The sequence below is a fragment of the Sphaerodactylus townsendi genome, linkage group LG01, assembly GCF_021028975.2.
Source record: "Sphaerodactylus townsendi isolate TG3544 linkage group LG01, MPM_Stown_v2.3, whole genome shotgun sequence".
NCBI lineage: Eukaryota > Metazoa > Chordata > Lepidosauria > Squamata > Sphaerodactylidae > Sphaerodactylus > Sphaerodactylus townsendi.
In genome coordinates, this window is record NC_059425.1 from 62289201 (window position 1) to 62311914 (window position 22714).

At 42.7% G+C, this 22714-nt stretch overlaps 1 protein-coding gene across 2 annotated transcripts; it reads left to right on the forward strand.

Moving 5' to 3' along the window:
• Positions 1-9946: 9946 nt before the first annotated feature.
• Positions 9947-21629, forward strand: FAM177B (family with sequence similarity 177 member B). 2 transcript variants are annotated; one of them, XM_048510438.1, is made up of 5 exons: positions 9947-10004; positions 15412-15564; positions 17713-17779; positions 18372-18469; positions 20541-21629. In XM_048510438.1, the coding sequence occupies exons 2-5, from the start codon at positions 15412-15414 to the stop codon at positions 20757-20759; spliced, it is 537 nt and encodes a 178-aa protein (XP_048366395.1). In that variant the 5' UTR covers positions 9947-10004; the 3' UTR covers positions 20760-21629. The 2 variants fall into 2 exon arrangements, with proteins under 2 accessions (XP_048366395.1, XP_048366388.1); XM_048510431.1 differs by lacking the exon at positions 9947-10004 and adding an exon at positions 10267-10371.
• The last annotated feature ends 1085 nt before the right edge of the window (positions 21630-22714 follow it).

The following is a 22714-nucleotide window of genomic DNA, read 5'->3' on the forward strand; positions in this document are numbered from 1 at the left end:
CATACCAAAACACAGTAAAAGAATAATGGAAAGCTGTTTTAGTGCATGGAAAATCTTTCTGAAAATTCTTCTTGTAGTGAGTATGTAAATATCTGCACAGTATTCAGTTGGATAGCAGCAGAGTTGATCACTTGTTTTAGTGAATTAAGAAATGTTGGAAAATATGCTGCTAAAGAATTTGTGTACTACTTACAGATTGAGTAGTAACAGTCTAATTTGCCTAATATGCCTTTAACCAGTCAGTTCAATGCAGTGCTTATTTAAATAACCCATTCGCTGAGAACTTATAGCCTAGTCCCACCTATATTTTTTTCAGAACTCAGCCCCACTTATTTCAATATGACTTGCAAGGAACTGAATGTAGGATTGTAACTTTAATGTATTTCTCCCTCATATTTCAGTACTCTTATTTTTTTTCTGTCTTTCCGTTTTTCCCCTCGCTGCACTGTGTTTTCCACATTCATGTGATGCCTTGCAAATTCAGTCATCCAGCATCCCCAGTCAACACCTGAGAGCCTGTCTGTTCTGTTCAGTCCCCTTGCTGTTTGCTGTGAGCCTACTGTCAACTACTGTGTCAGGCAATACACATGGTCATGGTTGTGATCCATGCTCTGCTGGTGGTGGTGAAATGTTGTCAAGTCACAGCTGACTAGGATGACCCCTCATGGGGTTTTCAAGGCAAGATATATTCCGTTTGCCATTGTCTGCCTCTGTGTAGCAACCATAGTATTCTCCAACCCCAGTACTAAAAAGGGCTGACCCTGTTTAACTTTTGGGAGTCAATGAGATCTGGCTATCCTGGGCCAATCCAGGTCACGCTCTTCTACTCTATGATGTACTGAGTATTCTTTAGATCTTGGTAGTTCTTCTGCAGCTTTCCCAGCAAGCATTTCTGTCTTTCTCCCTTGCTGTTGTGAGGCTTCCTGCCACATTCCCATCTCTTTTTCTTAATGAACATCTTTGTGTCAGAGTACAGTGCTTGCTTCTGGCCACACATTCCAAACTGGTAAGGTCTTTATACAGTTATTGAAGAAATAGATGTGATACCCGGCTTAACATCTGTGGCTCACTGGCTACAACTTTAAATTATTTTGCATAATCACTCTGGATTCTTGCTTCCTACTCAAAATTGCCGCCTTGGTGAAAATTTAGTTGGGCAAAATGTGCATTTACCATATGTGTGCTTTCACTATATATAGCTCATTAGCAACATCCTTTAGAATTAATCTTTTATCATATTCCAAAAATAACATTGGCAGAAAAAAAAATAAGACTGATTTTTGAAAAAATTGTCAGTTGATATTTCCTAGTATGGGCCCCATGAATGGTCTAGGACAGGGGTAGGGAACCTGCGGCTCTCCAGATGTTCAGGAACTACAATTCCCATCAGCCCCTACCAGCATGGTCAATTGGCCATGCTGATAGAGGCTGATGGGAATTGTAGTTCCTGAACATCTGGAGAGCTGCAGGTTCCCTACCCCTGGTCTAGGAGTACCAAATCCTACAAAATCACTCAGTCTAAGTAGGTGTAGACCTAGTCAGTAGCTTGGATAGGAGACCTCTGGGAGCCCCATATGAGAGCAGGACACACTTATATGTCTTATGTAAAAAAAGGATGGTGTAGCACACAGAAGTAGCACTTTTGTATTTCTGCATCATGAGTGATGAATTAACAGCACATGAGTGATGAATAAAAGCACTCTGAAATAGTCCCTGCCTTGTACAATAGCATAACACTGGGGGAAATGTCGCTTGGCAGCCTTGACTGATCTGAACTACAGGGTGAGATTTGTGTCTCTATTAAAACTTTCCCGTGGGGCTAAGCACATCTTACTGAGATTTTAAAAAGAGAGAAAAGGCTTGGGTTTTACAAGTCTTTGCCAGTAATTTGAATCTTGAGTGATATGGGGTTTTCTTTTGGAATAAGCAGTGATCCCCCTTCTCCTTTTTTACTCTGAAGTATGTATTGTTGTGATCCATGCTCTGCTGGTGGTGGTGTATATACGGGTTCCCTTTTTGTAATTATTTCTCTTTCCTCCCCACCACCTCAAGAAATTTTATCATGCGGCTCATTATCAGTATATACAAACAAACAAATAACAAGACCTTTAATGGCATCAATACACAAAATAAAACATATTCAGAAAAATCAAGGCAAATTCTGTAGATAGTAAAATTACTCTTGAGAGTAATTACTCTTGAGATAGTAAAATTACTCTTGAGAGCTAAAAGCGTTAAGTAAAAATCTGGTGACCATCTCTGTAATACGTGACTGTTGGTCACTAAGCAAATAGACTACTGTTTTGTGATCTCTTCTCTCTGGTTTCCTCTTTAGAATAGCTTCGATAAAAAGTGACCGTATGGGTGCCAAGTTGTTACAGAACGGGAGTACGTGTACTGTCGTTTCGGGATGCCCTGCTGAGCAGGAACAAAGTCTTTTGCATTTTGGGATATTTAGATATCTACCTTTAATATCGGCAGTTAGTAAAACATTTAATCAGGCTAGCATAAAGTATCAGCAGAGAGAAGGCGTTGTCAGATTGCACATGTACTTTGGTATAGAACAGGGGTAGAATTCCAGATGGTTCTCCAAAATTTCTATTCCCTATCAGCTCTGCTGTCAGCATTGCCAATTGGCCATGCTAGTAGGGGCTGATGGGAATTGTAGTTCCTGAACATCTGGAGAGCCACAGGTTCCCTACCCCTGGTATAGAACCTGGCTTGGGTGGACGAATGCCGTAGTACATTAGGGAGCAGATTCTTCTAGCACCTGCCATCAGCATCTGACCTTCAATGTCCAGGGTTCGCAGTTTCAGAACCCTAAATGCTTGAGCTTCCTCCAGCAGAAGAAGTTGGTCGAAAGAGATTCCAGTACATTTAATCTGATTTAAAATTGTGACTTGTCAAGTAGAATTTGAAATGGTCATTTAGCAAAGAGTATATCAGACTTCCCGGTGATGCTCTGAAGTGTAGGCGTAACCAGTATCTGTAGATGGAGAGCCAGACCTGTAAGGCAATTGTAATTGCACCGGACTCTAGGCAGAGAACTGGTAGATTATCAGTATATGCCTTTCATAATTTAGAGACTTTGTCCTTCATTGTACAACTTAAGTATACTTGCAGTGTGCATTCTTAGAAGGGCATGCACAGGACTTCAGTCATTCAGTCCAGGGATAAATGCTGTTGTATTAAGATGGAAGCTAGAGAAGTTAATACGTTACCTGAATAGGGAGTTGCTTTTCCTCATTCTTTCATAATTTAAAGTGTAATAAAGATTAATAGATGACTTGTAAACTACCATGTACATAGACAGTGCTATATACCTGATACAGTTACTAGTACATTAACAGTGCGTCAGTTATGCGTTTGGGATTCCCAACCAATGGTGGATTGGCTTTGGTGTCACAATGGGCCTGGATAAGCTGTGTAGTCTCTTTTTGGGTACCTCTGGAGAACTTTGCGGCTTTGATATTACAGCTAAGCTGGGAATGCAGTTGAGTGCAACAGATGTAAATCTTTTGCACACCATTTAGGGTAAAATATATTTTAAAAATACTGCCTACATGCCATGGTTTTTTTAATTGTGGTGATGAAGCTTGCTGTTGATATGCACAGCATACTTTTTATTTACAGTATGTGGGTGATACACATTTTGGCATACCTGAAATTTTTAAAAAATATTTGTTTTGCTTTGCTCAGAATAACTAGCCAGCAGTTATCTAAGACAAGCATGCAGTTCCCTATATCTGCTTCTCACAAATCGGTGATTTATTTTTCAGTAAAAATTCCTAAAGTACTAGCTATATACTAAGGCTCAATTTAGCATGTAACAGCGTAAAAGAAGAATGTCCCTATGATTGGCTTCAGCATATGTATTCAGTGAAAATACCTGATTGTGTTTTTCTGTGACAGCTCCTGATGTCCACAAAGCAAGCAGCTGCATTTCAGTATGTTCCTGTAAGGGCAACTTTGCACTTTAGAATCTTTATTTTGCTTTTCGAATACTGTATAATCCTGTAAATACTTCCCATCTCTGGATTATTATGATAAAGGTGGTGTTTATTAAAATGATAAAGCAGTATCAGTGTTGTCCTGTCTTCTGCAGACCATTTTGATAATTTGCCCTGGCTCAAGCAAAACAGCAGTATTTTTGGGTTAAAATGAGTCAAAGCTATTTTCTGGGCCATCTACTAATGATCAGCCAATGAAGCAAATATCTGGATTAATTTTTCAAGGATTCTGTGCAGTAGACAGTTTATAAGTATCCCTCTTCCATCTTGAAATAAAGAGAACATTTTCTTTTTTTTAATCTGTAAGGATAGTTATGGACTGTTCTAGATGCCATACAGGTAGCCCTGGGAAGTGGGCATAGTTATCTTTTCTTTGGTGTCTGACTACATACATGGGAGTCACAAAAGGTAACCAGCTTCCAAGATTTGACTAACGTGCCAGCTCAGCATGTGAAACACTTCTATCCAGAAGAAGAAGAAGAAGAGTATCATGAAAGCAAGCCTGAGAGAGCCACGCTTGTTTCATTAAAACCTGGGTTCTTTTCTCCAATAACTCCAACCAGCTGAGGTCTCAACGATTTTTATTGAAAAACAGAAAATAAAGAAATAAAACTTAGATGCAGTTAAGGGATTGCTTGGCTGGTTATGTCCCTTTTGGTTCTTTGTCCCCGTTCCGGGAACCCATGGCCCAGAGATGCTTCTCTGACCAGGTCTCAAGATGGAATTCCAAAACCTTTGTTTTCCCCTTCCCAGGAAAACTCTGTTCAGGCCATGAGGTAACTTAGGCCTTTGAAGTTTCATCCTAGCACCTCTGCATAGTTTCCTGTCCTCCCTCCAGGAGATCAAAAGGCAAAGATGCTTTTCACAGTCATGTGTGATTTTGCTAGTTTTACAGTACTATTCCATCACAAAGAGTTTGGAGTTATATCCCCCCTTTCTCTCCTGTAAGGAGACTCAAAGGGACTTACAATCTCCTTTCCCTTCCAACATCCCCCCCCACAACAAACACCCTGTGAGGTGAGAGAGACTGAGAGAGCTCTGAAGAACTGTGACTAGCCCAAAGTCATCTAGATGGCATGTGTTGGAGTGTACAAGCTATTCTGGTTCACCAGATAAATATCCACAGCTCAAGTGGCAGAGCGGGGAATCAAACCTGCTGTTAACGACTACACCACTACACCACGCTGGCTCTAGGTGCTGAAAAGCACACTTTGCTTGTACCAGCAGTTGAATCCAATGGGACCGCTCCAAAGCTCTGAATCTGATGCTGTAATTATATGACCAGTTCAATATATATTGATAACTACTATGGATAACAGAAGATGCCAGCCACAGATGCAGGTGAAACGTCAGGAGAGAATGCTGCTAGAACACAGCCATACAGCCCGGAAACCACACAGCACCCATATGGATAATATTGTTTGAGAGGTGATTGAGGGATTGGAGCACCTTCCTTATGAGGAGAGGCTGCAGCGTTTGGGACTCTTTAGTTTGGAGAGAAGACATCTGAGGGGGGATATGATGGAAGTCTATAAAATTATGCATGGGATAGAAAATGTTAACAGAGAAATTTTTCTCTTTCTCACAATACTAAAACCAGGGGGCATCCATTGAAAATGCTGGGGGGAAGAATTAGGACTAATAAAAGGAAACATTTCTTCATGCAACGCGTGATTGGTGTTTGGAATATGCTGCCACAGGAGGTGGTGATGGCCACTAACCTGGATAGCTTTAAAAGGGGCTTGGATAGCTTTAAAAAGGTCTATCTGGCTCCATCCCACCTCTGCCCTGCTTCTGCCCTCCCCGATGACCTGGAGGGCATTTTTAAAACTTTGTTTCAGACAAACTTTATTTTAAAAATAAGCCTCTCTCTGTAGGGAAAGGGGAGGGGAAGATAATATTGGTGAGATCTGTGACTTTAAGGCTGTTGATGGGTGAAGTTAAGAGAAGCAGCAAAAAGAGGCCAGCTGATACTTCAGTAAGCAGCTGTGGGGCAGGCACTGGACTGCCACCTTGTGTGTAAACAGAGAAATGTGAAGAGAGCCCCATGTGCAGAAAAGAGGTAAGCATTCTCTGTGTAATCTGCCATTAAGTTAGTCTTTCTGATTGCATACCATGTACACTGTCTTGCATGTCACTGTTGTTTTTTAGCCATCTCAAGGATGTTTGCCACTAGATGGAAGATATGGAAACCCAGATCTGCCCAGAATGCATTAGCATAACAACCAGACTCCAGATGAAGGGCAGCATCCAATCTGCCTGATAGTGATGGTTGGATGTGGGGACAGTTGGGCACCCTGATTGGGGCCCTACTGAACTAGAAAGGCCCTTATCCTTTCTGAACACTAATAATATAAGGAGTGTTTATTTTTATTTTATTTGTAGTCTGCCTTTCTCATTGGGATTCAAGGTGAACAGGATGGGATTTCCAATAAGCAATGCAATAGGATAGCAAAGCATAAGTATTAATGTGACATGTTAAATGATGCAAAAACTACACAGTAGGATCTTATAGTGAAAGGTTGTATGAAGTATATATTTATTCATATATTAGGTTTGGTAGACTGCCCACCCCTGAAGGGCTCTGGGTGGTGTACAAGATAAAACCAATAAACTTAAAATCACATAGATAAAAACCAAATTAATTAGATTCAGCAACAACAACGCAAAAAACGTAACTTCACATGGCAACCCGAGAAGTCTTCCTATCCCTCAGGGAGGGGACCGACACAGCACAAAACAGCTGGTGCGATGGTATGTGGGGGAGGCAATCAGCGACTAGCGCCCCCCCCCAAAGCCCAGTACATAAAGTAGTACATAGACCATAGTTGCTGAACTGTTTTGTCACAGTACATCCATATTACCTATGTAGAAAAGCCCTGTTTAATAATTCAGTTTTGTATAATTTGTGGAAAGTTGGGAGAATGGAAGCCTTTCTGATCTCATCAGGCAATAGTTTTGTATGTTTTTATGGCAATCTGTTCTTGCCATATATGTATTATGGTGGAGTTATGTGAACATATTTCTGGAAGATACAACTCTTAGTGCCTCCTTGCTTCCTAGTTAGCCTCCACATGAAGCTCTTCCAGTGTTAATTTTATGTGAATGTGTCTAGTGTGGCCTAAGAGTAGCACTTACATAGAAAAGTAGCTGAGAAACTGACAGGTTAGACCCTGTTTAGATCTTGCTTGCTATGAGCTCACTAGGTAACCTTAGATAGGTGACTATTTCTAGCCACAGCTGGAGGCTGAGGAATGTTGTAAAAATGGAAATTTCCATCGGTATTGCTTGCTTTGTATGACCTGGCCCCTTCCCTGTGTTATCTTACTGCAGTTTTGCATCTATTACACCATCTCCAGGCTAGAGTTATGATGACCTGCCTGATGGAACTATTACAGGTACTGCTAAGAACATATACATGGTGTGCAATCTGTAATAAACGCCAAGTATTAATTTTAGTGGCTTTAATACAAATGCAAGTTTTTGAAGTAAAGGGCATATCCCGCTTTGTGGTTCTTATGTTCGGGGATTCACTTCCCATAACATGAAATTGGGACAAAGTAAAAGCCAGAAAGAGCATTAAACAAACTAGAGGACCACAAAAAACAGTGGCATGAACTTGATGTACCCCAGAACTACAATCTAGAACAAAAAATGCAGAGAGAACGGGCATTTATTAACTCTTTCCAGGCCAAAAATGCCTCTGGAATAGCAAAACAAAAGCACAGAACAGTCCGGAACGGGCATTAAATGAACTACAGGACCACAACGAACAGTGGCATGCATTAGAGGCCCTCCAGAACTACTATCTAGGGGGGGAAACGCTGAGCCAACCTGCTTCTCTTATCCCATTCCAGGCCAAAATGCCTTCGGAGCAAGAAAGTAGTGTGGAACAGCCTGGAACAGTCATTAAATGAATTACAAAAAACAGTGGCATCCATTAGAGGCACTCTAGAACTACAATGTAGAACAAACAAACGAAAATAGAAATCCACCTTTTTTTTTGTGACCCTGTAATTTGTTTAATGCCCTTTCCAGGCCATTTTTTTTTGCTCCGAAGGTATTTTGGCCTGGATCGGAGTAAGAGAGACAGGTTGGCTCTGCATTTTTTGTTCTAGATTGTAGTTTTGGAGTGTCTCTAATGAATGCTACTGTTTTTTGTGGCCCTGTAATTCATTTAATGCCCTTTCCAGACCATTTTTTTGCTACAAAGGCATTTTGGCTCGGAACAGGATAAGAAAGGCAGGTTAGCTCTGTGTTTTTTGGTCTAGATCAGTGGTTCTCAACCTTCCTAATGCTGCGACCCTTTAATGCAGTTCCTCATGTTGTGGTGACCCCCAACCCTAACATTTATCCATTTTACAGATGGGCAACACTAATGCAGAGAGTCTTAGGCAACTCCTGTGAAAGGGTAGTTTGACCCCCAAAGGGGTCACGACCCCCAGGTTGAGAACCACTGGTCTAGATTGTACCTCTGGAGGGCCTCTAATGCATACCACAGGTTTTTGTGGCCCTGTAGTTCATTTAATGCTCGTTCCAGGCAAGGACATAGGTAAGGGTTTCCCCCCCGGGTTCAAATTCCCCCATTAAATGTCTGAAGCTCCGCCCCCCATTTGTGGTTTTTTGTATTTTTTACTGTATTTTTCAGTTTTTGGCCTGTAGGGGCGCAGCTTTTAAGCAGCACCAAATTTTCAGGGTATCTTTAGGAGACTCTCCTGAAGATGCCATCCAGGTTTGGTGACATTTGGTTCAGGAGGTCCAAAGTTATGGACTCCCAAAGGGGGTGCCCCGTTCCCCATTGTTTCCGATGGGAGCTAATAGAAGATGGGGGCTATACCTTTGAGGGTCCATAACTTTGGACCTCCTGAACCAAACGTCACCAAACCTGGATGGCATCTTCAGGAGAGTCTCCTAAAGATACCCTGAAAGTTTGGTACTGCAAGATTAACAATTGCACCCCTGACAGCAGGCACCCCCCAAATTTCCCCAGATTCTCCTTTTAAATCCACCCCCTTCGGCATGGGTTTAAAGGGAGAATCTGAGGTCCCCAGTTGAAAAATTGAAAGTGATGCTGTTTCAGGGTGGGGGACAATCCACCCCAAAACAGCATCACTTCCAATATTATTTTAACTGGGGACCCCAGATTCTCCCTTTAAGGTGAATTTAAGAGGAGAATCTGGGCTCCCTGGTTTAACCACCATTGAAAGTGATGCTGTTTTGGGGTGGATCCCAGCATCAAAGTGGCCACCCATGGGCCCTCCCCCGCAAAACTCAGATTTTGCGCCAGGCTCCATTTTCCCTAGCTACGCCTCTGCCTGGAGGGGAGGGCAGCAGGGACTGCTGGCTGCCGGTTGGGAGCCCAGTTGGAAGCCCAGCCGGTGGGAGGTGGGGATTCTTGAAGAGCTGTTTTTATAAGCACTGAGGCCGAGGGTGGGGCTTGGGGAGGCGTGGCCAAGCCTCCAGGGGTGGAGGGGCGTGCCCAGTGGTGGGATTCAAATAATTTAACAACTGGTTGTTTACAAGCACCATTTTCACAACCGGTTCTGCCAAAGTGGTGCGAACCTGCTGAATCCCACCACTGGGCGTGCCCCCCCAAACCCACCCCCTCAAAATCTATACCTACGTCACTGGTTCCAGGCCATTCTGGGCCTTTTTTGCTGTCCTGGAGGCATTTTTGGCCTAAAAAGGGGTAATAAATGCCCGTTCTCTCTGTGTCTTTTGTTGTAGATTGTAGTTCTAGAGTGCGTCTAATGCATGCCACTGTTATTTGTGGTCCTCTAATTCGTTTAATGCCCGTTGAGAGCCGTTCCGGCTTTTACCCCATCCCCAATACTCCTTTTTAAAATTCTGTCGTCTTAGGAACCTCCACGTAGCAATTGCTTAATAGTTCCTGGTGTCATTACACACAACAGCCACTAGATGGCGTAATGGCTTGAATAGCATTTGTGTGTGAAGGTGCGGCTGTTTCTGGTTCTCTAGATCGACTGGAAACGAGTAAAGTATACGCTTATGACTTTTAATCTTTTTTTTTTTTGAAAAGGGGGATAATAATTAAAATATTTCCTCCAAAACAGGAACACATTGATTTCAAATAGAAATTGCCAATTATTGTAACTGATCCTGAGATGGCCCTTTCCTTGCAACAATTTAGAAACCCTTCCCCCAGTTCAAATACAGCCAGCCCTTTTTTTTCCCAGAGGGCTATATCCTGAAGCATTATTATGCTCCTGTTTTTTTCCTAACCAGGCTCTTGGTCTGTGTGTCTAAAGATCCCAAAAGGTCTCCCGTTAGAGTTGTGTTTTCCTGCTGCGCAGGTTTGTAATATTTTTCTGTGATGGAAGATAGGCAAGACATTGTAAAGGTGAGTTAATCTACATTTTGCACAGTATTTTAATACTTTTGCAAGAATTGGTGGCCTGTTTAGAGTGCAGGAGAAAAATCTTTCCCATTCAACAGTTATCAGCACAAATAAATGAGTTTTCTGATTTAAAAAACAACAGAAGTGCACTTTGGATGTGTTCTGGCATATATAAAAATACAATTCATTTATTATGCATACCTTGTTTTGAATCACTGAAATGTTTTTTTTTTAAACTACATACTTATTCTTTCCTATACTTAGCTACGTATTTTGGTCTGAAGACAGCAACTTGTCCTTTAAAAATTCCCATCTCGGGTGAAGGCTAAGCCTGTGCCTGGTCATTCCTGTGACCACTGAGGAGGAAAGTCGCAACTGTCTTCATAGCCCCACCTGAGGTTTTTGTTTAAGTATGAAGGAATGTTGATCTTTAACAGATATATACAGAAGAGATCTCATTAATGTGGCAGCAGCATGGAGTGGCTTGGTTAATGGCTTTGTCTTGCTTCATATAGTTTGCTGGCGACCCCATTCTCTTTTCCATGCATGGACATTCTCAGGTTGGGGAGGGGTGTGAAAGACACTGTGCAATTGCTTTCCTTGCCTTTCCCTGCAGCTTGAGGTTCCATCTTAGGGGAAAGGGCAGCTCCCCTGAGTGTATAGAACTGTTGGAAGTGCTAAAGAAAACCACAAAGTGAGGTGGGATAGAAATTCCTTGGGCACCCAGGTACATCATGTAAATGCACACCCAAATATTGTGTCTACAATATTCCCTGTAGGAGTATTGTTTCTACAATGCTCCCATTATTGTTGTTGCTGTTAAATAAACTGCCCACTCCCAGATGGCTCTGGGCAGTGTACAACAAATCAGTGCATAAAATTACAATAAATAACAAATAAAACAAAATATACCCATATATTAAAACCCTTAAAACACAGCAGCATTAACATAACCTCCATTAGTCAACCTTGTTATGTTGACGGCGCCCGATCCCAAGGCCAGGAGGGGGTCGGCAGTGCCAGATAGAATATTACTTTGGCAGTGCCGGAGGTGCCATAACAAGTGGCATGGGGGCATCAGAGGGGGCAGGCAGTCCACAGCCAGCCTCCCCAAAGGCCCAGTGGAACAATTTGGGTTTACAGGCCCTGCAGAACTCAACAAGGTCCCCCAGGGCCCAAACAGCTGATGGAAAAGTGTTCCACCAGGCTGGGACCAGGGCCATAAAGGCCCTGGCCTGAGTAGAGGCCAGCCACATCATGGAGGGGTAGGGGACTGTCAGTAATTAGCCTCTGCAGATCGCAGAGGCCTACCTGGGACATATGGGGTGAGATGGTCAGGAAGGTTTGAGGACCAGGTTTAGTGAGGATGATACAATATGACCAATGTATTCAAAATATCCAAGATTTCTCTGCTCTTCAAATTTAATATTTTTAAAGTTCTTTAAAATTCTTATAGGTAGAAATTAACAAGACAGAAAAAAGAAACTGTTCTAGAGACTGGGAGACGAAACCAGATTATCCTACTATATAAAAGTCAAGCTGTGTTCCTGGCAACTCACTCCTTAAAGCAAATGACTCTGGGAGATGTAGTCCGGAGCAGTCGACTGGATTACACCTCCCACAATCCTTTGTCTTAATAATACAGTTGTCACCAATACGCCTTCCCTCTCTGCCTCCGAGAAATGCAACTCTTGGCCCCACTCACATATCTTTCCAAAAGCCTCCTGACAGTCTCCTCAGCTGGGTGAAGGCCTGCTCACAGTGGCTGTTTAAAAGACCTTTCTGGCATCTGCCAGACCTTTCTACCGCCCAGCATGATGCTGGTTCCACACTTGGGGAAGGGGGTGGGACTGCCCTGAAGAGGGACAAGCACCTTTCACAGCAGATGGGGGCATGTGCAGCCAGGCCTCTCCACTTCCAGGGAGGAAGGAAGGATGCTTCTAGCAGCAAGCATTCACTGCCAGGCCAGTGGCTGGGCCCAGTCAGACCTGCAAAAAGCACACAAACACCCTCCCAAACAATTTTCTAGAGTCCATTGTATTTTCGAAGGCTTTCATGGCCGGATTCAACTGGCATATGGAATATGTGTGATGGTTGGGTCTGGGTACCATCAACTGGGCCACACAGTATGCAGAAAACCAACTCACATACTGGTATCTACATAAAAACTCCAACCACCATCCACAACAGAAAAGGGGTATAATCAAAACTCTGACAGATTGTGCAAAATGAATTTGTGAACCTTACCTCCTCCCTGATGAAATCAATCATCTAGACTGGGCTCTGCGGGTTAATGGCTACTCCACAACATAAATCAGAAGAGCTTTAAGACCAAGAGAAACCCAGAGACTGAGGCGAAACAGCCTACCACAGGAAAAATATTTCTACCGTACATCAAGGGAATCACAGATCAAATAGGGAAACTGATGAAAAAACATAACCTATAAACCATCTTCAAACCTACCAGGAAAATACAGCAGATGCTATGCAGCAAAAGACAAGAGAGACTCCCTCACTTCTGCAGGAGTCTATCGCATACCCTGAAGCTGTCGAAAGGTCTACATAGGAACCACAAAACACAGCATTCAGACTCGTATTAAGGAGCACGAAAGACACTGTCACCTAAACCATCCTGAAAAATCTGCAGTTGCAGAACATGTCTCAAACAAAACTGGACATAACATTTTATTTGAAAACACTGAAATTCTGGACAATTCAGAAGATTACTTTGTCAGACTGCACAGGGAGGCTATTGAAATTCACAAACACCAAGACAACTTCAACAGGAAAGAAGAGACTCTGAGAATTAACAAAAATTGGCTACCAGTATTTAAAAACACCAAAAACAAACCCCAAGGGCATGCTAAGTTTATGAACAATAGACGCCACCCAAACACAGGATTTGCATTCACCAATACTACTGCTGCTGCAGGGCATAAAAATGTGAATCACTCCCTGGACTGATAAACCCCACCCACAATACAATACTATCAACCACATCTTTGCATAACACTTACTGATTGCTTCCCAACCCTGGGACATGGACAATATATACCCCACTAAACATTCCCTTCTCACAGGACACAGTGTGTAACAGACTTTCCTCTGTGATACACCTCTGAAGATGCCAGCCACAGATGCAGGCGAAAAGTTGGGAACATAAGAACATAAGAACAAGCCAGCTGGATCAGACCAAAGTCCATCTAGTCCAGCTCTCTGCTACTCGCAGTGGCCCACCAGGTGCCTTTGGGAGCTCACATGTAGGATGTGAACACAATGGCCTTCTGCGGCTGTTGCTCCCGATCACCTGGTCTGCTAAGGCATTTGCAATCTCAGATCAAGGAGGATCAAGATTGGTAGCCATAAATCGACTTCTCCTCCATAAATCTGTCCAAGCCCCTTTTAAAGCTATCCAGGTTAGTGGCCATCACCACCTCCTGTGGCAGCATATTCCAAACACCAATCACACGTTGCGTGAAGAAGTGTTTCCTTTTATTAGTCCTAATTCTTCCCCCCAGCATTTTCAATGAATGCCCCCTGGTTCTAGTATTGTGAGAAAGAGAGAAAAATTTCTCTCTGTCAACATTTTCTACCCCATGCACAACCCCCCACAACCAATCCATTGTATTTGTTTGTACAATGGGTTTTACTGCTAGTACACAATGGGCTTTACTGCTAGTACACATCATATTATATAAAAAATAAAAAAACATGATGGCTATTCTTAATATAAATTCTAATAACCCAACGTATATAAAGAGCGCTAAATGTTTTCTGTTACAACTTTCTAATTTTTTTCTCACAGAATAAGTTGTACTGACATATCATAATGTGATTTTTCATAATGTGATTAATCATTCGTCTGATTCCCTTTATACCCCTTTTGAATCATACACCAACACACCCACACAAATAAAATATATAAACGCTATGTTGATTGTGGGGGGTTCTTCTATGCTTCAAATAATTATTTTAACAGGAAAACATTGTGCAAAGTCCTACCACTGTATGTGTGGGAGGAATAGTTCTGTGTTCCCGTACTTTGATGTAGCTCTTTCTGACCCCTGGCAGGAACACTCGTAAAACTGCGGTACTCACATGGAAGATGTGCACTGGTTGGGGGTGGGAAAGAGGAGCGACCTCGCTCCTCCATTCTATTAGGCACGTGCCTCACTGCTAAGGGGAGATACCAACTTTATTCCATTTTCCCACCTCACTCCAGCTGATTGACCCTGTCATCTGTTTGTTTACACAGAACCCTTCAACCTTGGAAATGATCTTTCCAGGGAGGTGTCTGCAGCAAAGGACATGGGAAAAAGGAGGTGTCTGCAGCAAAGGACATGGGAAAAACTATGTTCATTCTGCAGGCAGATGGTAGAATATTGCCCAGTGTTTCTAGTTTTTGCTATAGCAATTTTCTAGTTGTTATTAATATGAGTCCTGTAACTTTTAAAATAACTGTATCTTCTTTTTGTAGAAGTACAAATTTGGGGCATGCTTCTCACCTCATGTAGAAGACAGGTATTTTGACAAATGAAGGACTGGGAAGCCTTGTTTACAGACTTGGGAGGCTATGAGGTGATAAGGGTCAAATTGGGACCCAGCCTTCACTTATTCTCAAGAGCAAGTGCATCCCAGTGTTGACATGGAAATTATCATTGGGGTTGTTGTTTTTTGCTTCACCCCAACAGGGTAATGGTTTTAATTTCCAGTTACTAATTTATAACAGTTGAAGTATCCCTATCCTATCTACAAACTTGTTCATACAACTTGGGGCATGAAACAGTTTGTCCTGAAGACATCGACTTTTGTCAAATAACTGTGAGCTAGCAGAATGGGACTCTGGTGCCCCCCTCCCCTTTCTGGCTGTAGTTCATGCTGTTCCTTGAAATGCTCCCCTGGGTTCACAGACAAGCCCCCCCACACATAGAACGGCATGAAGTACAGTGTGGGAATCTGCAGTAGGAGGGGGGAATCAGCAGAAATCACACACAGCCCACAATTCCATGTCTCACTTGATTATGTTTTCTATCTCATGAGCAGATGGAGGAACATGGTGGCCAACAGGAGGAAAATCAAAGTTCAAAAGAAAAGACTCCAAAAAGAATCATATACTTTGCAAGTGGTGAATGTCTGGAAGAATTCAGCTCAGAAGAGGAAGACCAAGAGGAGGACATCCATGAACCTGTAGACACTGTGAGGAATAGCATCAACTGGAGAGAGAGAATTAAATGTATCACGTGTCTCCTTCATGAGAAAAAGTGGGGAAAGGAGAAAGGCTTTCTAATTCTAAGTGTCTGGGGACTTGTGGTGTGATTGGAGAATGAGCGATGCTTCTGATGAGCAGCTAAAAAAATGTCTGCTACAACTTTAACAACAAAAATAATTAGCTCAGTTTTGTGACAAAAGAGAGGATGCTAGAGGAAAGCCTAGTGAGAATGGCTGGCCCACTGTTGGGAAGGCAAACCCAAGAAGCTGATTTCAAAGAACAGCCAACTGACTTTCATGAGGACCTTCAGAGTTCTGCTGACTCTTCCTGTCCCTGTCCCAAAAGCAATGTAGTGTCTTGGGGAAACTTCCTGTTGCTTATGTTCATCCCTGCAGCCACTGTAGCAGCTGCTGCTAGTCAGCGGCTAGGCATTTTAAGAAAGTGGCTTTTCCTTCACAGCAGTATTACATATATCATTGCTGGTGTAAAACTTAATACTTCAACTTCTTAAAAGAACAGTGAATGGTATCCTTGAGAGTTAAAAAGCTTTCACGTCCAGTTTGGCAGTTTTTGATGCCCAGAAGTGGCAGGCGAAGATCAAAGAGATGGTGGTGAAATTGGAGGGAAATCATGAAAAGTCTCTTCTCAATACCTGAGTGTAGTAACAGTGCAGTGGCCCCTCATACTTGAAAGGATAATGCTGTAATTGCCTTGGAAGCTAAATAAATTGCTGCATGTCAGTACTTTAGAACTAAAATAAATACTGACGTGCACTGCTTTAGAAGGAGTGTTGTAATGAATCCAAGGAATCAATGAGTGAACACACAGTATCAGTAATGGAGAAAAGGGGCAAGTCCTATATAGATTGGTTCCATGTGTAATGTAGACAAACCTGCAGAGGTATAAGAGCTATTCTGCCATCCAGCTTATCCTAACTCTGCCCTTTTGTTTCTTGACTTGGTGTAGGAATTTGACAACTATTAAGTGATTTATAGATTTAACTGGAGCAGGATAGGACTGCCTACCAAGGCCTGTCAAATTTTAATCAAAATATGGCGACACTATTCTCCAGTGCTTCACTCATAAGGACAAAAACCAGAAAGATTTTGAATTGTATGAAAGACTTTCTGTAGTTCAGGCTTGCATTTCTCAGCTAGATTTGAGCATTTAAGTGTAGATATAAAAGTCATATTTTGTATGTGCTTGTGGTAGTAAGGAAGCTTCTGATTCTGGCTTTGTTCAAGAGAAGGCATAACATATTCTTCTGTCGCTTGGTCAACAATGCAGTTTGCTGTCCAAATGTTGACCTAGAAGACACCAATTTGACTGGGATTAAAACTTCCTACAGGGAGTAGCTGAATTTTGGACAGAGGATGTGGGAATCTGGAACAAAGTGCAAGGGATATACTATTAACGTGAAGGAATGGGGCCAGCCAAAGAGGGGAGCCAAGGGGGCCTGCCGTCAGTTTTGCTTTTTATTGTCACTAAATCATTCTGACCTGGTGTTGCTAAGGAAGTGATGAAATTAAAGACTGATTGGATGGCTAAATTTCACACAGTTATTTGAACTGATAGTCACTTACTTGGCTGAAGTCTTCCAATTTGTATATAAAGCCTGAGTATGCAACCTCATTAATTTGGAAGCCCCTTTTGTTAGGCTGTGCAAACTTGTATTATGGTGCCTGATCAGTTATGAATGGGTCAGTACACTATTAGCTCCTGGGCAATGGTGGTGTGGAGAAGGAACTGGGCCCCCAGAGTACTGAAGATAGCCCTTCTTGGTCTAAAGGTCAAAATAGAATGGGATGTCCAGATAGTGGTACTGTAGTGTTGCAATATTTTATTGAATTAGATCATGGAGAAAAATGAATTCATTTATAGCCCATTCTGAGGCTCAAGGAGGCTTTTATCCCTTATTCATAGATGAGGCAGGAAAAAAAGTTATTCGTTTTAATATTGTATTCTTTTTCTACATCTTAAAAAATTTAAATTTCACTAGAAATTAACGCTCAGATGTAGTAGCTGTGATCTGACTTGTTCCCTTGCCAAGATAGAAATCTAATATCCCCTATTGCTGATATCCAGCTGCTGTGGGTGTGTTTCTCTGTGGTGTGACCTCTGTCTCTTTTCCACAGGCCAGTCTTTCTTGGGGTGCTTACCTGCAATTTTGGGCACTTCACATTGCAACAATGTCTTTTTTTAGTAAGTATGTGTTTCATTTTGGTTCTTTTGCAACAGTGGTCTGTTTGGTAGGATAAGAACAATTAGCGTATATTATTGAAGGCTTTCACAGCCAGAATCAACGGGCTGTTGTGCATTTTCTGGGCTGTGTGGGCATGGTCTGGTAGCTTCTGCATAGATGTTGGCAAAACATTAGGAGCAAAAACTACCAGACCACAGCCACACAGCTCAGAAAACCCACAACAGTCAATTAGCATATAATTGGCAGGAAAAACTCACAGTTATTCTGTAGCAAAGAAGGTTCCTTGGTCTTTTTTGGTGAGAAACTGTTTTCTTCCTCCTCCAGCAACCAGAGGGAAAAAGGCTTGTGTCCTTCTTTGGACATCAGCCATATCAGTTAAGTATAGAACAGTCCATGACACCATACCTTATGATTTATGGCCAAATCCAGCCCTGATTTGTCATGAGACAACTGTTGATAAGCTGAGACTTCACTTGAGGTCTGCTCAAATGGTATCTGACTTACCGTAGCAATGACAAGAACTGAATGATCACCTGTTGTAATGTTTTTATCCTCAAAATGGGGCTCCAATTGCTTTCTTTCGCCTTCCAGCTTGTGAATTTCTTGGCGGAAAATTAGCTACATTATTTGGACTTGACCAACCCAAATATCAGTATGCAGTAGACGAACATTACAGGAATGAGAGAATGGTAAGCACTGTATAGCCTGGTATGGATGGAGCTCTGATGTGTGGTAGCAGGCCTCCATCTCCAACTGTGCCACCCTGCCTGTATACATGTAAATACAGCAAATATTACAAAAGTTCCTTAAGTTTCCAGTACCTCCTCCTGCAAAGGGAAGCAACCAAGGTATGTGCTGCCCCTTGAACTTCTCATTACTGAGAAAAGTGGGAAGCACATAACACTGGTGGATCTACTTACTATCCCACTGTGCTGGATCAGCTGAGTCATCATTCAGTCAACTTAGTCATCATTTAGTCAAGCTGTCAGTCATTCATTAATATTGCTTCTGCTTCTGGAGTTCAACTGTCTAGTCCAAACTTCTGTACAGTGCAGAAAATCCAAAGCTACAGCATTGCATGCCTTGTCAACATTTACTTTATAGTTGGATCCAACACAAAGACCTTGTGAGGTCCACACAAAGATCTCTCATTGTCCTGGCTCTCCTCTCCCTCTGGCAGTAATTTCCAATCTTGAGAAAACGTATTCTTGGGGTTTGAAAACTGTAGTGGAGAGGGAGGGTGTGTGAAATTCCTGCCTTCTGCCTCATCCATCAGTGCAAGCAGCAAAAGGAAGTCCTTTTGCCCTCTCCCACTGCAGTGTCCCAACCTACATGGATCTTGCTGGGAAAGGGTAGGGTATAGTGGTGTGATTCAGCAGGTTCACACCACTTTGGCAGAACCGGTTGTTAAAATGGTGCTTGTAAACAACCAGTTGTTAAAGTATTTGAATCCCACCATCAAAACTGGTTGTTAAATTATTTGAATCCAACTACTGGTAGGGTATAAGTAAAATGAAGCAAAAATAAATTTTCTTGGAGTCAGAAATGGCTGTGGTGGTGGTGGGGAATCAATAAGACTGGTAAAAGTCAGCACTTTCCCCTGATGTGTTGTACGATCTAACCCCATGTTCATGGCTTCCAGGCCTTTTTAGTTCAGACATATGGTTGTATTGTGGGACTGAAAGCTGTCACTTTATTATAAGGGAATGCATTCAGATATACCTGAGGTGAAAATATATTTGGCATCCCATGTATATCAGGTAAATATACCAGAATCTTCAGAGGCATGTCATGGTAACATGTGTTTCTCTGTGTGATACAGTGTGGAGTGATTGTGTGGTGGGGTAAATAGTTTGTCTTCCCAGCGCAGATTGGCACATGTGTCATGGAAAGAAACACATCTTACTGTGACATTCCTCTGAAAATGCTAGTCCTAGATGCGGGCAAAATGTTAGGAAGCAAAAAACCACCATACCATGTCCACAGGAAACACACAACAGCCAGTGAATTGGTAATGTACCGTAAATAAATACCGATCCTTCCAGAATAAGAGTTCATTTGAAGAATTTTATAGACAATACACAGACTCTTCAAGTGAGTTCTTATTCTGGAACTATCAGTCTGGGTATTTACGCTGAGACTATGTGTATATTAACCAGGCAATGTATAAAATTACCTATTAATGCTGTCAGTCTTTATGCAAAATAGTAATGCATAATAATAATAGTAGTAGTAATAATAATGAACTGCCATCAAGTTGCAAACAGCATACCCTGATCCCTTGGGATTTTCAAAGCAAGAGATGAGCAGAGGTGGTTTGTCATTGCTTTCCCCCTGCACAGCAGCACTATTTTTTCTTGATGGTATCCCTTTCAAATACTAACCAAGGCTGACTCTGCTTAATTCTAACAAGCTTTGACTAGTTTGGACTGTTCAGGCTGCTTTACTGTGTATGTCTGATCTCCTTCAATTCACATTAACCTCAACATATATAAACAACAACAGTTATCTAGTTGTTACCTTTTACGTAATTTAAAAAAAACCTTGTGCCTGAATAAGAATTTCTTACATGTCACCATCACTTGCCTCTTTTAAACCATTACCTAGCTTTGTTTGTTTGTTTGTTTGTTTGTTTGTTTGTTTGTTTGTTTGTTTGTTTGTTTGTTTGTTTCTTTCTTTCTTTCTTTCTTTCTTTCTTTCTTTCTTTCTTACTTACTTTCTTTCTTTCTTTCTCCTTTTAAAATCTGGGATGTGTTTTAGGAATTTGAACATGATGACGATGGTGAAGAGATGCTAGAGATGGAGAGAGCTGCACCACCAGATGAAAAACAGCCTCTGGAAATGCAGAGTCTAGGATATGGGTCCCTTCGTGGCAAACATGCATCCACATTTTGTCAGAGAGACACTTTTGCAAATGTCACTGAATGTGAAGAAGGTAGCTTGGCAGATCAAAAATGTAACCCAGCACCAGTAAAATAATAGCAGTGTTGTGAGTCACTATACTTGCCTTGCCAGCAATGTCTGTTCGATTAAAAGGAAAAGAATAAAAATTAAGCTACTCAGGAAGTAATGTCAGGATGACATTAAAGCAATGGTTTTTTAACTTTGTTTGAAGTTTAGCAAGAATTTCTCAATGAGAAGATGAACAATAGCAGATGAACTTTACTAAAATATCATTTCTCACTACTGTGCCTCATATGTTGTATAGCTTCTAAGACATGTTGAATTATGTTTTAAGATTCAGTCTCAGTTTGGTTAGGATAAGAATGAGATTGAGGAGATCGGCTCACTTCCTTCTCCCAATGAACTGTGTGCACCCACATGTCTCTGTGAACACAGGGCTTCTCCAGAGGACAAACTGATAGGCAAAGGCAGAATTTTTTAAAAATGACTACAATAAAAGGAGAAGGTTCTCTTCTTGCTAGAGTTGGCCACAGGATAATGCAGTGATTGCGAACCTATGGCACGCGTGCCAGAGGTGGCACACGGAGGCCTCTTGCTGGGCACGTGAGTGCCGAATCTCCCCCTCCCCCTTCTTGCCCTTCCTTTGCTCCTTGGTTGGTCCGTCAGAGGCGCCAGAAAGGGCCTCTGAGAAAGGGTGGCAGAGAACCCCACTGCCTTCTGGGGCATTCCCTTCTCGCACTGCCTTCTGGTGCGTTCCCCTTGTTCCGCACTGTTCTATCTCCAGAGGCCCAGAGCAGGAGGACAGGGGAGCTCCAAAGGAACGCGAGGTGAGGCCACAGGGTCTTTGCAACTGAGTGGCTCGAGCTGTCCTATGCGGGAGGGGGCTTTCTCCCGAGCAGCTGCTGCAAGGCTTTTATTGGGGGGGCATTACTTCCTCTATACCACTCGCGACTCACGAGCAACTCCCCCGCCTGGGCAGGCTGCCTCGGAGGGCTGCCCTGGAGCAGCAGCCAACAGCTGGCAGGGCAGCCGCAGCCGCTCCCATAGGTCCCCCACACGCTGCCGCTGCGGCCTCCCCCTCTGCCGCCCGCTTTCTTCTCCAGGCAGGGGACTGGGTCTTCCCCCCTGCGCCCGCCACTGCTCGCCTCCTGCCTGCATGCCTGCTCTGCTGAGTCTGCTGCCTCAGGCTGCAGCACTGAGTCGAGCAGACTCAGCAGAGCAGGCACACAGGCAGGAGGCACTGGCGGTGGAGGCGAGCGGCGGCAGGTGCAGGGGGAAGACTCGGGCCGGTCCCCTGCCTGGAGAGGAAAGCGGGTGGCAGAGGGCGAGCGGTCTGCTGCGGCCAGGAGAGGCGGCATGTGCGTTGGAGCCAGGAGGAGGGAGGCTGGGAGGAAACCTCAGTATTCAGGTTAAAATGTATTGGCACTTGGCGACACATAAGTAGGTTTTGAGTTGCAGTTTGAGCACTCGGTCTCAAAAAGGTTCGCCATCATTGGGATAATGTGTATGCGCATGTGAAAGAGAACCATGGAAATGTGACATCATCCTCTGTATAATATATGAATTTTATACTTTGCAATAGTTATCAGTTTGGATATTTGTATGGTAGGGGGAATGTTGTACTGAAATTGTGGCTGAACTTGATTTGAATTAATAAATCAGGTTATTCTGTTAAAGGAAACCATCTCTGCACATGGTGTCAGATGTAGCATGGTATGTTATGTGTCCAGCAGCATGATAAATCACTTAGCTCTGTTTTACCAACTGCCAATAAGATGATAACTTTTAGAACTTCTAAGTAATGGCTTCTTATACTTTTTCCACAGTCTCCTTCCTTCACTTCTTATCCTACTTCTGGGACTAAAAAGTACTCTCTTGTCCTGCAGCAAACAGAGGCAGGAATCAGAGGAGGTTGTGGCCACACTGACTTTCGTGGGTGTAGAGCTGTTAGAAATGACAGATGCTATCCTTGATTGCAGTCTGTCAATCTGTTGTGCCCCTGAATGCACCCAGTTGCTCTGAAAAGGAAG

Coding starts and splice junctions, on each gene's coding strand:
- FAM177B (XM_048510431.1), top strand. CDS start 10,345: ATGGAAGATAGGCAAGACATTGTAAAG. Junction 17,780..18,371: donor TGCAACAATGTCTTTTTTTA/GTAAGTATGTGT, acceptor TTCGCCTTCCAG/CTTGTGAATTTCTTGGCGGA. Junction 18,470..20,540: donor ATTACAGGAATGAGAGAATG/GTAAGCACTGTA, acceptor GATGTGTTTTAG/GAATTTGAACATGATGACGA.